This window comes from Clinocottus analis, unplaced genomic scaffold, assembly GCF_023055335.1.
Source record: "Clinocottus analis isolate CAN_PGR_092001 unplaced genomic scaffold, fCliAna1.0.p SCAF_11, whole genome shotgun sequence".
Lineage (NCBI taxonomy): Eukaryota > Metazoa > Chordata > Actinopteri > Perciformes > Cottidae > Clinocottus > Clinocottus analis.
Window position 1 is genome coordinate 19,409,719 of NW_027175832.1, and position 12,333 is coordinate 19,422,051.

General features: G+C 43.4%; 2 protein-coding genes across 3 annotated transcripts in view; one reads left to right on the plus strand and one right to left on the minus strand.

Annotated features, from left to right (window-relative positions):
• LOC137802919 (cylicin-2-like) overlaps positions 1–2,330 on the minus strand; it is a 13,959-nt gene extending 11,629 nt beyond the window's left edge. Inside the window, exons 1-3 of the mRNA XM_068601115.1 lie at positions 2,247–2,330; positions 1,284–1,421; positions 1–45 (exon numbers count right to left, since the gene is read on the minus strand). The exon at positions 1–45 is cut by the window's left edge and continues 11 nt beyond it. Coding sequence (XP_068457216.1) covers positions 1–45; positions 1,284–1,421; positions 2,247–2,330 — 267 coding nt within the window. The remainder of the gene's footprint in view (positions 46–1,283; positions 1,422–2,246) is intronic.
• A 1,291-nt stretch (positions 2,331–3,621) lies between these two features.
• LOC137780713 (arylsulfatase I-like) lies at positions 3,622–12,105 on the plus strand. Of its 2 annotated transcripts, XM_068568900.1 has the most exons (11): positions 3,622–3,824; positions 5,572–5,813; positions 6,103–6,242; positions 6,398–6,547; positions 6,716–6,790; positions 7,351–7,525; positions 7,921–8,157; positions 8,266–8,412; positions 8,936–9,083; positions 9,471–10,021; positions 10,587–12,105. In XM_068568900.1, the coding sequence occupies exons 2-11, from the start codon at positions 5,577–5,579 to the stop codon at positions 11,028–11,030; spliced, it is 2,304 nt and encodes a 767-aa protein (XP_068425001.1). In that variant the 5' UTR covers positions 3,622–3,824; positions 5,572–5,576; the 3' UTR covers positions 11,031–12,105. The 2 variants fall into 2 exon arrangements, with proteins under 2 accessions (XP_068425001.1, XP_068425010.1); XM_068568909.1 differs by lacking the exon at positions 3,622–3,824 and having other exon boundaries at positions 5,533–5,813.
• The last annotated feature ends 228 nt before the right edge of the window (positions 12,106–12,333 follow it).

Sequence of the window (12,333 nt, forward strand, 5' to 3'; positions counted from 1 at the left end):
CGTGTAGATATCAAGAAGGTTGGAGCTCTCCTCCGGTGTCTCCACCTAACACACACACACACAATGAATGAATAATAAAATACTGTAGCCTGAAAAGTACGATACATATAAAAAGTAAATTTGTCATGAAAGCACTTTTTCCCCACTTTCAGCCCGATTCCCTGAACGTTACACCCTATGGTGAAGTGGCTGGAAGTCACTGCAACCCAAAAAGTTTGAAAAATCTAATTTCCTGTGGATCAGGAATGTTTTCCACTTTGATGCCACGAGCGCCCGGAAATGAATTCATGCAGCACAAAAAAACGGACAATATGAGAGGATTAAAATTAAAAAAAAAAGCAAGGGGAGGTTGAATTATTGACCAAATACATAAGAAATGCAACATTTGTGATCTTTTAAATCAATTTTAATTGACATTTTTCAAGTTTTATAGAGTTATAGAATATTCTGAAACTAATTAAATAGCATTAATTGTGCAGTGTTTATGCGCTAATGCACTATGACGCACTATGGGCATTTCCAGGCTGCAGCTACCACTAGTTATCATAGATTACAGCTTATTAATCAACATAATGTAGTCGTTATTATTATATTTGAGGGGTCAGAATACAGTTAGTTAAATTTTATCAGAGTTCTCTCGGGTCTGCTGTAACACCAACATCTAAGATAATATTCATAATGCTACAAAAAACTGAGCAAAAGGGGTCAAATATTCACATTGAGGCTGACACACGAGCACATTGTGTGAATTTTCTGCTAGTAAAATGCACATAGCGATAGATAATTAGCTGCCGAATAAATGACCGTCGACCACATAATTAATTCGTCCAATAATCTTCGTAGGTCTCGAACACTGAAATCAAAACTAACAACTTTTAAGCTTAAATACGATAAAACCGTAAGGGGCTTCTGAACACGGCTCAGTGGGCAGAGGCAGGCCTGCAGCAGGCTTGTTTTTATAGCCATGCAGCTGCTGTAACATGATGTTCTTTTCCTCCTGGAGGCCTCAACAAGGTGACATGTGCTTCTCCACGCGCACGAGATGTACAGCAACGTACTGACCGCAATAAATGCACATTTTAATTTTAAAAAAACACATTTATTCTTTAATTAAAGTGCGTTATATAACATGCAGAGACGCGCACGTCAGTTCAAGGTGAATATCAATAAAATAACCGTCAATATGAGCAGGAATAATCATGATAAATAGTTAGCGAGGTTGGAATAAAGTCGGCACCGAGTCAGGCTGCACAAATGCCCAAAAGAATCGGACCCGAACTTACCTGAGCGACGTGCTTCTCCAGCACCTTGGCGGCTTTCTTGTACCCGTTCATCTTCAGGTGCTGGAAGATGAGGAACAGCAGCGCGTCGTCGTCCTCCTGCGAGGCCATCCTGTCCGTCTGCAGCGGGCACTGGGAGGACTGGGAACCGGGACGGGAAAGGGAATATTATTATTGAGTTTAGTAACAGCTCGGTTCATGCACGCTATGCAGCGTGCGGCCGTGAGCTTGTGACGACGCCCCCCTCGAAATGCAGCATGGGAAATGAAGTTTGTTTTGTGTGTTGTTCGTAAAGAGCTGCAAAGACCTTTATCTGCTTCTTTCGAGGTTAGATGAATTATAGGAAATAGATAATTAAATTAATACATGTAAAGAATGACAATTGAAATAATGCATATTAGTTATAATTTTATGATTATAAATATTTTTTTCTATGGTAAGGCAGATGTATATTAAAAAAATAAACAATTGAAAAACACTTTGAAATGAATTTCTCCTAAATCAAAGCTAAACCCTAATCCCTCCATTTTATTTCTCAGTGTTACGGATTAATAGGAGACTCTTGGCCTTTTGCTAATGAAGCAAAAATCCATTTTTAATCTAAGTCAACATGAGTCAGCTGTCAATTAATGGACGTTGGGTATGATTTAATATGATTTTTGGCATTAATAACTTATGGTTAAGAGTGCTAACCCGCCCCCCATCTAGTCTACTTTCTGTTGTTCTATTATTTATTACACCCTGCAGACACAAAGGATCTATAATGTTAGTTGTTTAGCTCCGCGTTGTATTAGCACATGTGGATATAGCATGCTAACCTGCAAACAAAATCATCTTAGCATACTGTCATCATTCACATTGTTAACGAAATTACACTTATATTAATTATGACTACAAGTAATGTAAGTTCTTCAAGTGGTAATTTACTTAAATTGACAAAGTGTTTGCTAATTAGCTCCATGCTACCTGCTGGTCCTCAGTCCAAAAAGGTCGAAGCAGAATTGACGGCTTCCAGTGGGCTTTATAGAGATGGGACTCGGACTGTACCATGTTGAGTGAGAGTGCAGGGGTGGAGTTTGTAGTTGTTTCATGAAATAGTCTTTCTCACCTGTTAAGTAATATTTTTTACTAGCTCATAATTTGACTTAAGAGCTCATACTTCAGACCTGGTGTTTGATAATTTAGTTTCAGGTAATTTAAAAATAAATATGTTGTAACTTTTCATCCTTTTTTTGTGCTTTTTGTTAATAATGGTAGAAATGGATCATCCAACGCCTCTCTGAATGCATGTATTTAATTCCCATAATGATAACCACGAACTTTAATGCTTTGGCAGTTAAATTAATATTGGTTTAATAGAAAAATGAAGGTCTAAAATGTAGTTGTTTTACTACAACTGTTTGAATGTGTCAAATTAAGACAAATTGATAAATAAAACAATTTAGAGAAATAGTTGAAAACATAATGATTCCCCTCACACTTAATAATTTACAAGAAGGTGTTTTAAATAAGCACTGCCATCCGTCCCATTGATTCATCCAGACGTCCATCATCCTTTAAAGTTTAAAGAGTCACGCGCATGCTTTAACAAACAGGATGTATGTTCATACATTTCAAAATAAAAGCACAGACTGAGAAACTTGCTCCGTCAGATTAAGTTTCGACAAACGAAATACGAAATTTAACAACTGCGGACCCTTACTGCAGTGACATCTCCTTCAAACCTAAATGTTGATACACAATCATTTGATTAATTTGTCGTTTATACCGCGGGAACAGTTTTTTCTCGAGCTTTCATTTCTTGATTCAATCTGACGTATTTCCGGTCTCTCCCCATTGACTCTCTTGGTTTTTCTCCGATGTTCTGTCTCGCGCAGGAAAGTCTGTTCCGATGACCGTGATCAATAGAAACAACCAGAATGATGTTAAATAAGCGCACGACCCGTTTAAACTAATGGCGTTAAAGGATTGTAAATTGTTTTGTCTCCGTCAAGTTACACAAATACAACGAAGTCAAGCGGATGTGAAGCATGTTGCCTTCAAAATAAAACTATCACGGTGGGAAAATTACATACAGAAAATGTAAAATGTTGTATCAATGGGCGAGGACGAATTTTGACAATACTGTAACTATAAAGGACCACAAACAATGATATTAATTAGTTATATTACATTTTCACTTTTAATTTAGAAAAGGCACAAATAAATAAAACATAACAAGAGCGATAGGTGACCTGTTTTATTTTGGCAAGTCAAACCGGAAGTGTCTGCGCGCCGCTGCGGTACCTTGACTTTGATCGTATTTCATTGGGAGTGTGCACGCTCCGGCTGGAAGGAAGGTTTCGTGGAAACTTGAGGGATATGCGGCGTCTTCTGCAAACTTTGTACTTCAAACCAAACTTTCGGCGAGCTGAAGACAGACCCGGAGTGTGACGAATGGACTGAAGAGTAGCGGAGAGGAAGAGGAGGAGGAGGAGACGGAGGAGGGGGAGAAGGAGGAGGAGGAGAAGAAGAGCCGTTCACTTCCATTGATCCAACATCGAGGTATTGATTATCATTTGAAGGCCTGGCTTTTCAAACAACGGCTGTGAGGAACAGATGCTGCACATCACAGGGGGACCGTTTGGGTCTCTTACATCTGGAGGATGTGATGTCAGATTTATAATGTAAATGAAAAAAAATGTTATTGACAAATATTATGTACTAATAAAGTTAATTAAAAACCAGACATCAAAAACGAATTAAATCCAGGACCAGACTTTGTGCTGGCATTGTCTGATCTGTTCACAGGAAAGAAGTTAATGTGCAGCACACACACACACACACAAGTAGAGCCGTGTGTGTGTGTGTGTGTGTGTGTGTGTGTGTGTGTGTGTGAGAGGCCTCGGAGTTTGTAAACATGTCATAGATGATACAGATGTGTGTACATCGACCCACAAAACATCTGTTGAGATGAGAGACCGGCTGAAGATCTGTGTCTGTGTTTATGTGTGTGTAAAGTGTGTGTGTGTGTGTGTGTGTGTGTGTGTGTATGAACAACCGTGTTCTTTTCCAGAGAAGCTCCGGCGACGTCCCGCAGCATTCCTGTGTGTAGCTCACAGCTGGTGAATCAGCCTTTAATAAATCACACACACACACACACACACACACACACACACACACACACACACACACACACACACACACACACTGTCACCACCTCTTTGTTTTCTTGGAATCGGGGAGCTGGATGTTCTTCTGAAAACACGATCCCACGATTACATTTTAATAGAAGGTTCTTATCACTCTGATATTCGACACTTTTTACTTTCATGTCTTTGCAAACTGAATATCTTTGTGTGTGTTTTTTGTTACCGTTGGGGGGGAAACAAGTACGTTATGAGCCCTCACACCTCGTTATTTTTTAACTGATTAATCAAATAAATAATTGACAGATGCGTTAGTTTCTATTGCAACACACACTGCCATCCAAAAAAGTGTTGTTGTACTACGAGATCAACTTAAAAAGTAGGCAAACATTAACACAATATAAGTGTCACACAAATGACATCACAGAAAGGTTAGTTTTAGTTTAAAAAGAAAAGTATTTACTTCCTCTATATAACTGACCATTAGAGAATGAAATATCGATATTGTGTCAACGATACACGCGATAATAGACAATATCGTGTAAATAATCTGCACACAAAAAGAGACAAAACACACAACAAACAACGCTCGAGAGGAATTTACTTATAGCGTTGCATTAATACAGGATAATGTGACAGCCCTGCACCAGAACATGTGACATATGAGCTTTCACATGATTTAAAATAAAGTAATATGTCACTTAATGTGCCAGATTACACACAAACAGACTTCTCCCTTTAACTGTCACATGTGACATCATCACCTTCTTCATTCGACATAACATATAACAGCAGAAGTGATTCTGTCTCCAGCAGCAGAGGATGTTTCCCCCCCTGCACAATGCAAAAGGCCCCCGTTAAATAAACAGTGAGGCACTGACGCAGAGTGAGAACGTGTTCACTTTACGAGACGTTAAATGGTTAAAAGCACAGAGACCTCCTCAGAGCGCTTTCCGCTCCAGATGGATTTGTTTCAGATCAAACTTTCAGCCCAGTTGGCGAGCGCATCTCCGACGAGGTTTTATGATCTGCAGTCGGCGGCGACGCAACCGTGTGAACTTCTGCCGACTGAAACGTTTTTAAAGCTCATTGTCTTGTGTTTTCTTCTACGTCTTCGTCTTCTTCGTCTTCTTCCTCCTCTTCTTCTTCTTCGTTGTCTTCAGTGAAGATGAAGGCTGCCGCCGTGGCGCTCATCCTGCTGAGCGTTTTCCTCTGCCTGGACCGCCTGTCCGCTCAGCGGGAAGAACAAGACCAGGACCCAGACCAGGACCAGGACAAGGACCAGAACCAAGACCAGGACCAGGACCGGGTCCAGGACGACAGGAAAACTCACAGTGATGAGACAGAACCGAAGAAGAAGAAGAAGAACCAGCCGCACATCATCTTCATCCTCACAGATGACCAGGTGTGTGTGTGCATGTGTGTGTGCATGCGTGCGTGTGTGTGCGTGTATACTTGTGTGTGTGCATGTGTGTGTATGTTTGTGCATGTGTGTACGCATGTGCATGTGTGTATGCATGTGTGTGTGTGTGTGTGTTTGTGCATGTGTGTATGCATGTGTGTGTGTGTGTGTGTGTGTGTTTGCACATGCTGAAGAATTGACAAATAAAAGCCGATTTTGACCTTTTCTGCAAACCCGTAATCTGTAATCTGACACCGTCCTGCATTGACGCCCCCTCTTGGCTCCGTCTCAGGGCTTCAACGACGTCGGCTACCACAACCCGACCATCAAGACGCCCACGCTGGACAAGCTGGCGGCCGAGGGCGTGACGCTGGAGAACTACTACGTGCAGCCCATCTGCACGCCGTCACGCAGCCAGCTCATCACCGGCAGGTACGCCGGCTGCTGTCAGGGGGGGATGACACGCTGCGACTGTTAGAACAGCACGTCCTTCCTTCCTGCTGCTGTCAGGCTGCACAACCAGCTGAGCAGAAGATCACGAAAAAATAAATCTTGTTGTTGTTCTGTTTGTTTGTTTTTCTCTCCAGGTATCAGATCCACACGGGCCTACAGCACTCCATCATCAGGCCGAGCCAGCCGAGCTGTCTGCCCTCTCACATGGACACGCTGCCCGAGCGGCTGCGCGAGGCCGGCTACGCCACGCACATGGTGGGCAAGTGGCACCTGGGCTTCTACAGGTGAGGCGGAGGCTTCACAGGTGGAGGGACGAGGTCTCAGCTGAACACTCAGCTCAGCGTTCATGTTGAGCTTTGTTTCTTTTCACAATACACAAAGAAATGTGGGGGAACGTGCTTTAAAAGAACAGTTTGACAGAAGTCTGATGCTCGCTTCACTCGTTGCTCCAGGAAGGCGTGTCTGCCCACCAGGAAGGGGTTCGACAGTTTCTTTGGTTCTTTAACAGGAAGTGTGGATTACTACAGGTAAAAGCACATTTTATTTGTATTTATTTGTATTCATGTATTTTAGTTTTTTGAATATTTTTTATATTACATTTTATTTATTTTTTATTTAAAAAAAAAATTTACTTCAAAATATATTAATAATATATTAATTTTTTTACTTCAAAAAATAGATTCTTTATTTTTAAAAAGTTGTCAATTTGTTTTTGTACTTTTTTGACAAATTATTTGTATTGTTTTTTTTCTAATGTTATGTTTTTAAATATTATATATTTATTTTTAATGAATTATATATTTTTGATTTTATATTTTTATAATTTCTGTTTTATGTCTAATTATTATTATTATTATTATTATTATTATTATATAAATTGTTACATACATTATATATTATTTTATTATTAATTAAAAAAAAACATATATTTATACAAAAAAAATAAATATATATATATATATATATATATATATACATATATATATATATATATATATATATATATATATTTATATATATATATATTTTGAATTAACCAGCCCTGATAGTTGTCTGTGCCGTCTGTAACTCCCACGTCTGTCCACAGTTACGGGTCATGTGACGGCCCGGGCTTGTGCGGGTACGACCTCCACGAGGACGAGGGCGTGGCCTGGGGTCAGGAGGGGAAGTACTCCACCACGCTGTTCACGCAGCGAGCGCGCAAGATCCTGCAGAGCCACGACCCCACGGACCGGCCGCTCTTCCTGCTGCTCTCCCTCCAGGTATCGTATCGCTACAATTAAAAAAAAAGTCAAACTTAAGCACCAAGAGCATTCTGGGAAATGTAGGAAAAGACTCACTGAAGTAGAAGATGAAGAAAATGGGTTGGCGGAACAAATACAGAAACCCAAAAAGTATCACACAGTTCAATAAAGCAATATCTTATTCTTATTACATTGAGTCGCTGGTTGTGTTACTGTTTTTACATCTGCAGTCGTATTTAATCATAAACAAGTCGCAGCACTGCTGTCGTCCTGCATTTTCCCCACTGCGGCACTAATAAAGGAATATTATCTCTTATCTTATCTCATTACAATGAGTTCTGCCCCATTAAATATAACATAAATAACAACAAACAGTTATAAATGAGCAGTAAAACAACACAACTCCCCTGCAGGCCGTGCACACCCCTCTGCAGACGCCCAAGTCCTACATCTACCCGTACCGGGACATGGCCAACGTCAACAGGAGGAAGTTCGCCGCCATGGTGTCCACGGTGGACGAGGCGGTCCGCAAAGTCACCTACGCTCTGAGGAAGTACGGCTACTACCGGAACAGCGTCATCGTCTACTCCACCGACAACGGCGCCCAGCCGTTCACGGGAGGAAGCAACTGGCCGCTGCGAGGCCGGAAGGTGGAGCTCCATATGTCTGAGGCTTTCAAAGTAACACTCGTGGACGCGTTTCCCCTCCTAAAAACAGATTCATGTATTCATTTTTTATTTGATTTGCCTGGCTTGCAGGGCACGTACTGGGAAGGTGGGGTCCGCGGCGTGGGGTTTGTTCACAGCCCGCTGCTGAGGCGCCGGAGGCGGGTCTCCAAAGCGCTGCTGCACATCACCGACTGGTTCCCCACCCTGGTGGGGCTGGCCGGGGGCGACGCCAGCAAGGTCAGCGGAGGTCACTCGCATGTGCTTTTGTTCGCATGCACATGCTTTTCGCCCGCGTGTAACTTGTATGTTGTACGTCTTTTATCGGGAGATTCAAAAGTGTGAACACGGGCAGAGAGAGCAGTGCTGGACATTTTGTTACTTTAAGACCCTCACAGAGTATTTTGGGATCGGTGCGTCGGCGTTTACGTCATCCTCCTCGTCTTTTTTTTGGGACCTCTGGCTCGGCTCAGGTTCCGGGTCGCGGCGCTCCAGTAAAACTGTCTTTGTTTCCTCTCCTGAGCCGAGAGGTGCTCTTTGAGATAAGTGCTCCTGTCTGTGTTCAGCTCACAAAGAGGGTTGTTGGCAAAGCGTGCGAGTGCGTTCGCAGCGCCAACGCAGTCGGGCGAGGACATTTTGTCTCCGGTTCGAGATCACAGTGACTCATGCAGAACCTCTTCGTCCAAAGTAAATGTGCTGGTATCCATCAAGCGAGCTCCCGTCCCTCCACATCTGCATGCCTCTGTTTGTTTTCCCCCCTCAGAGCGTCGGCCTGGACGGGTTCGACGTCTGGCCCGCCATCAGCGAGGGGAAGGAGTCCCCCCGGCAGGAGATCCTGCACAACATCGACCCGCTGCACAAGCCGCCGGCTCAATACGCCGACTGGGACGCCGGCGCGCCCGCCGTCTCCGGTAACTACACCGTGAATAAACCGCCGCGCGCTCGTGCCGCTTCAGTCTTTAGTCGACTTCGAAGATCAGCGGACAAACGGTTACTTTTCTAGACAAATTTATTCATACTTTGGTTTATCACATGTCCAAAAAAATTCAAAAATAGTCAGTTTGATATGATTTTTACCAGGGCTGAGGCTCGAACCACCGATCCTCTGAAAGACGGGCATGCTAACGTGCGGGCATGCTAAAGTGCGGGCATGCTAAGGTTGCCCAATGCATATATGCATTTATGCATATAAGCCCCGCCCACACGCAAATATACAGTATTTATATTGCAACGTGTTTTGTAAACTTAAGTCAAACTAACTTTTTAACTTAACTTAACTTTGTGTGTTTTCTTGAAAGACCCAAAGAAACCAAAGAAGAAGAAGAAGATCCAGAAGAAGACGACGAGGAGGCAGAAACCAATGCAGAAGTCGGCGTTCCGGTTGAAGACCGCCAAGAAACCAACGGGGACGTTTCCCCGTCACGCCGCCGGGCCGAAAGCCAAACCCAAAGCCAAGATGGAGCCGAAAACCAAACCCAAGGCCAGAGTCCAGCCTCAGCACCAGAGGCCGTCGCGTCACAACCCACGTCCCAGGTTCTACTCCAGCGGCGCTCCGCCGGCGTCGGCGACATCTCTTCCTCAATCTCAGGTGCCGTCGCGCCTCAAGTCAAAGTCAAAGTCCAGGAGGAACACGTCCCAGAACCAGAACCTGAACCTGTCGCGGCCTCGACCGCCTCGATCCAACCACACGCGGCTCGGGTCGCATCACAGGTACCGGAACGCGTCCCGCCCGGCCGCGCGGTGGTCGCCCGAGGCGCCGTGGGACGCGTCGGTCCAGGCAGCCATAAGGGTGGGAGACTGGAAGCTGCTGACGGGAGACCCGGGTCATGGAGACTGGGTCCCACCGCAGGTAACTCACCCTGAAGCACACAGTGCTGGTGTCCTGGAGGTTGACTTTTGAAGGACCAGTTCAACTCAAAACCACAAGAGAATATATGTTTTTTGAATAGTGTTAGTTAACCCCCGAAATTTCACTAAATGTTTTGACGATGGGAATTTTCAAGGTTTAAAGTCATGGAAATTTGGTTAAAAGTCATGGAAATGTGGTTTAATGTCATAGAAATTTGATTAAAAGTCATGGAAATTATGTTAAATGTCATGAAAAATCACAGAAATGTGGTTTAAAGTCATGGAAATGTGATTATAAGTCATGGAAATTTGGTTAAATGTCATAAAAAGTCATGGAAATTGGGTCAAAAGTCATGGAAATTTTATTATAAATCATGGAAATTTGATCATAAGTCATGGAAATGTGGTTTGAAGTCATGGAAATTTGGTTAAATGTCATGAAAAATCACGGAAATTTGGTTGAAAGTCATGAAAATTTGAGGAAAAGTCATGGAAAGTCACAGAAAGTCCTCCATTGGTCGAAGAGTGTATAACTGCAGAATGACTGCAGGTGTCTGATCCCCCAGGTGCTCCCCACTCTCCCGGGCCGCTGGTGGGACCTCGAGCGCGGCGTCTCTTTGTTCCCATCCTCCTCGGCGCTCAAGAACGTGTGGCTGTTCAACATCACGGCCGACCCGTGCGAGCGCCGCGACCTGGCGGCGCGCCGGCCGGACGTGGTCCTGCGGCTGATGGGCCGTCTTGCCTTCTACAACCGGACCGCCGTGCCGGTGTACTTCCCGCCGGACGACCCCCGCGCCGACCCCCGCCGGCGCGACGGGGCCTGGGCGCCATGGGTGGACGAGGACGAGGAGGACGACGAGGAAGATGAGGACGGGAAGGGGAAATACCACGGCGTCTACAAGAAGGACAACGGCGGCAAGAAGAGGAGGAAGAAGCCGCGCTGCCCGCTGTGCAAGCTCAAGTCCTTCTTCCTGAAGCTCAACACCGGCATGATGTCCAATCGGATCTGAAAGGAAAGAACTGAACCGGGAAAACCGGGCGGGCGGACGAGATCTCGCGACTTGAGATCTCAAAAGCAGCGGGAACTTCACAATCTAAGGCTGTCTGTTGGCTTTTTAAAGGGCCGGTACACCTCAAACTCATCAAGATAATATATGTTTTCTGAGTAATGACAGCTAAAGTTTTTTTGTTTTTTTATTGATATTATTGCCTTTACAAATTGTTTTATTCATAAAGTTAAAAAAAGGTAAAAAAGCTAAAGTGTATGAGTAGATAACAAGTCTCACTCATTAGCGCCTTCAGTCATAAAAAACTGTTTAATTTGCTACAAAGTTTCCTTTACTGTGAACCGGCCCTTTAAATTTACGCCTATTCTAAAAGTGGTTTTCTTTACTTGTTGCTTTTGCGCCCAATTTTTTACGTGAACGTTTTCATTGTGTCCGACTATTTCCTCGTTTATTTTGTCTTTTTAAAAAAAAAAAAAAATCTTCGTCAACAACAACAACAGAGCGACAGAGTTCTCGACACGAGAGCCGCCAGCAAGAAGAACACTGAAGATGATTCACGTTCCTTTAACTGAATCCTTGTGAAGCGACGCGAGTTTTGACGCAGATTCTGTGATTTCTTATCTACTTTTCACAGTGAAACTCATCGTTTCTATAATCATGCAACAGGTTTCTGTCTCCACAAGAGAACAAAAGGGTTTTTTTGGGGTATATTTTTGTACATTTTGAGGTGTTTCTAATGTGTTGTTGTTTTCTTTGTGTCGTTCTTCGGGTTGTGAGTTTGAATGTTCAGCCCATGGAAAGAATATTAATTTAGTTTATGTGTTTTTAACTCACTACGCTCTACTGTGAACAGCAGGTTTTATGTGTGTGTGTATGTAATATTATTTTTTCAATTTTCTAGACATTAAGAGACGAAATCCTACAAGAGAGACACATATTTTGGTTTTTTATTTTTTACACTAAAATCCAGGGGAAAGGAAAGTTTTAAAAGTAATTTAAAGCATGTGTTTGTTTGTTTTTAAGGATTATTGAAAATGAAATGCAAACCAGAACTGATGTGTGAGGAAGTCTAAATAAACTGGTTGAACATGAAGTCTTTGAAGTCTAATACTCTTAAACTTCAACTTTAAAAGCACAAAACGCGGCAAGGCGGCACAGGAGGCAAGAGACAGGAGGAAGGAGGTAAGAGGCAGGACGTAGGAGGCAGGACGAAGGAGGCAGGACGCAGGAGGCAGGACGGAGGCCATTGGAGGCAGAAGGTAGGACCTAAGAGGCAGGAAGCAGGATGCAGGACTCAGGATGTAGG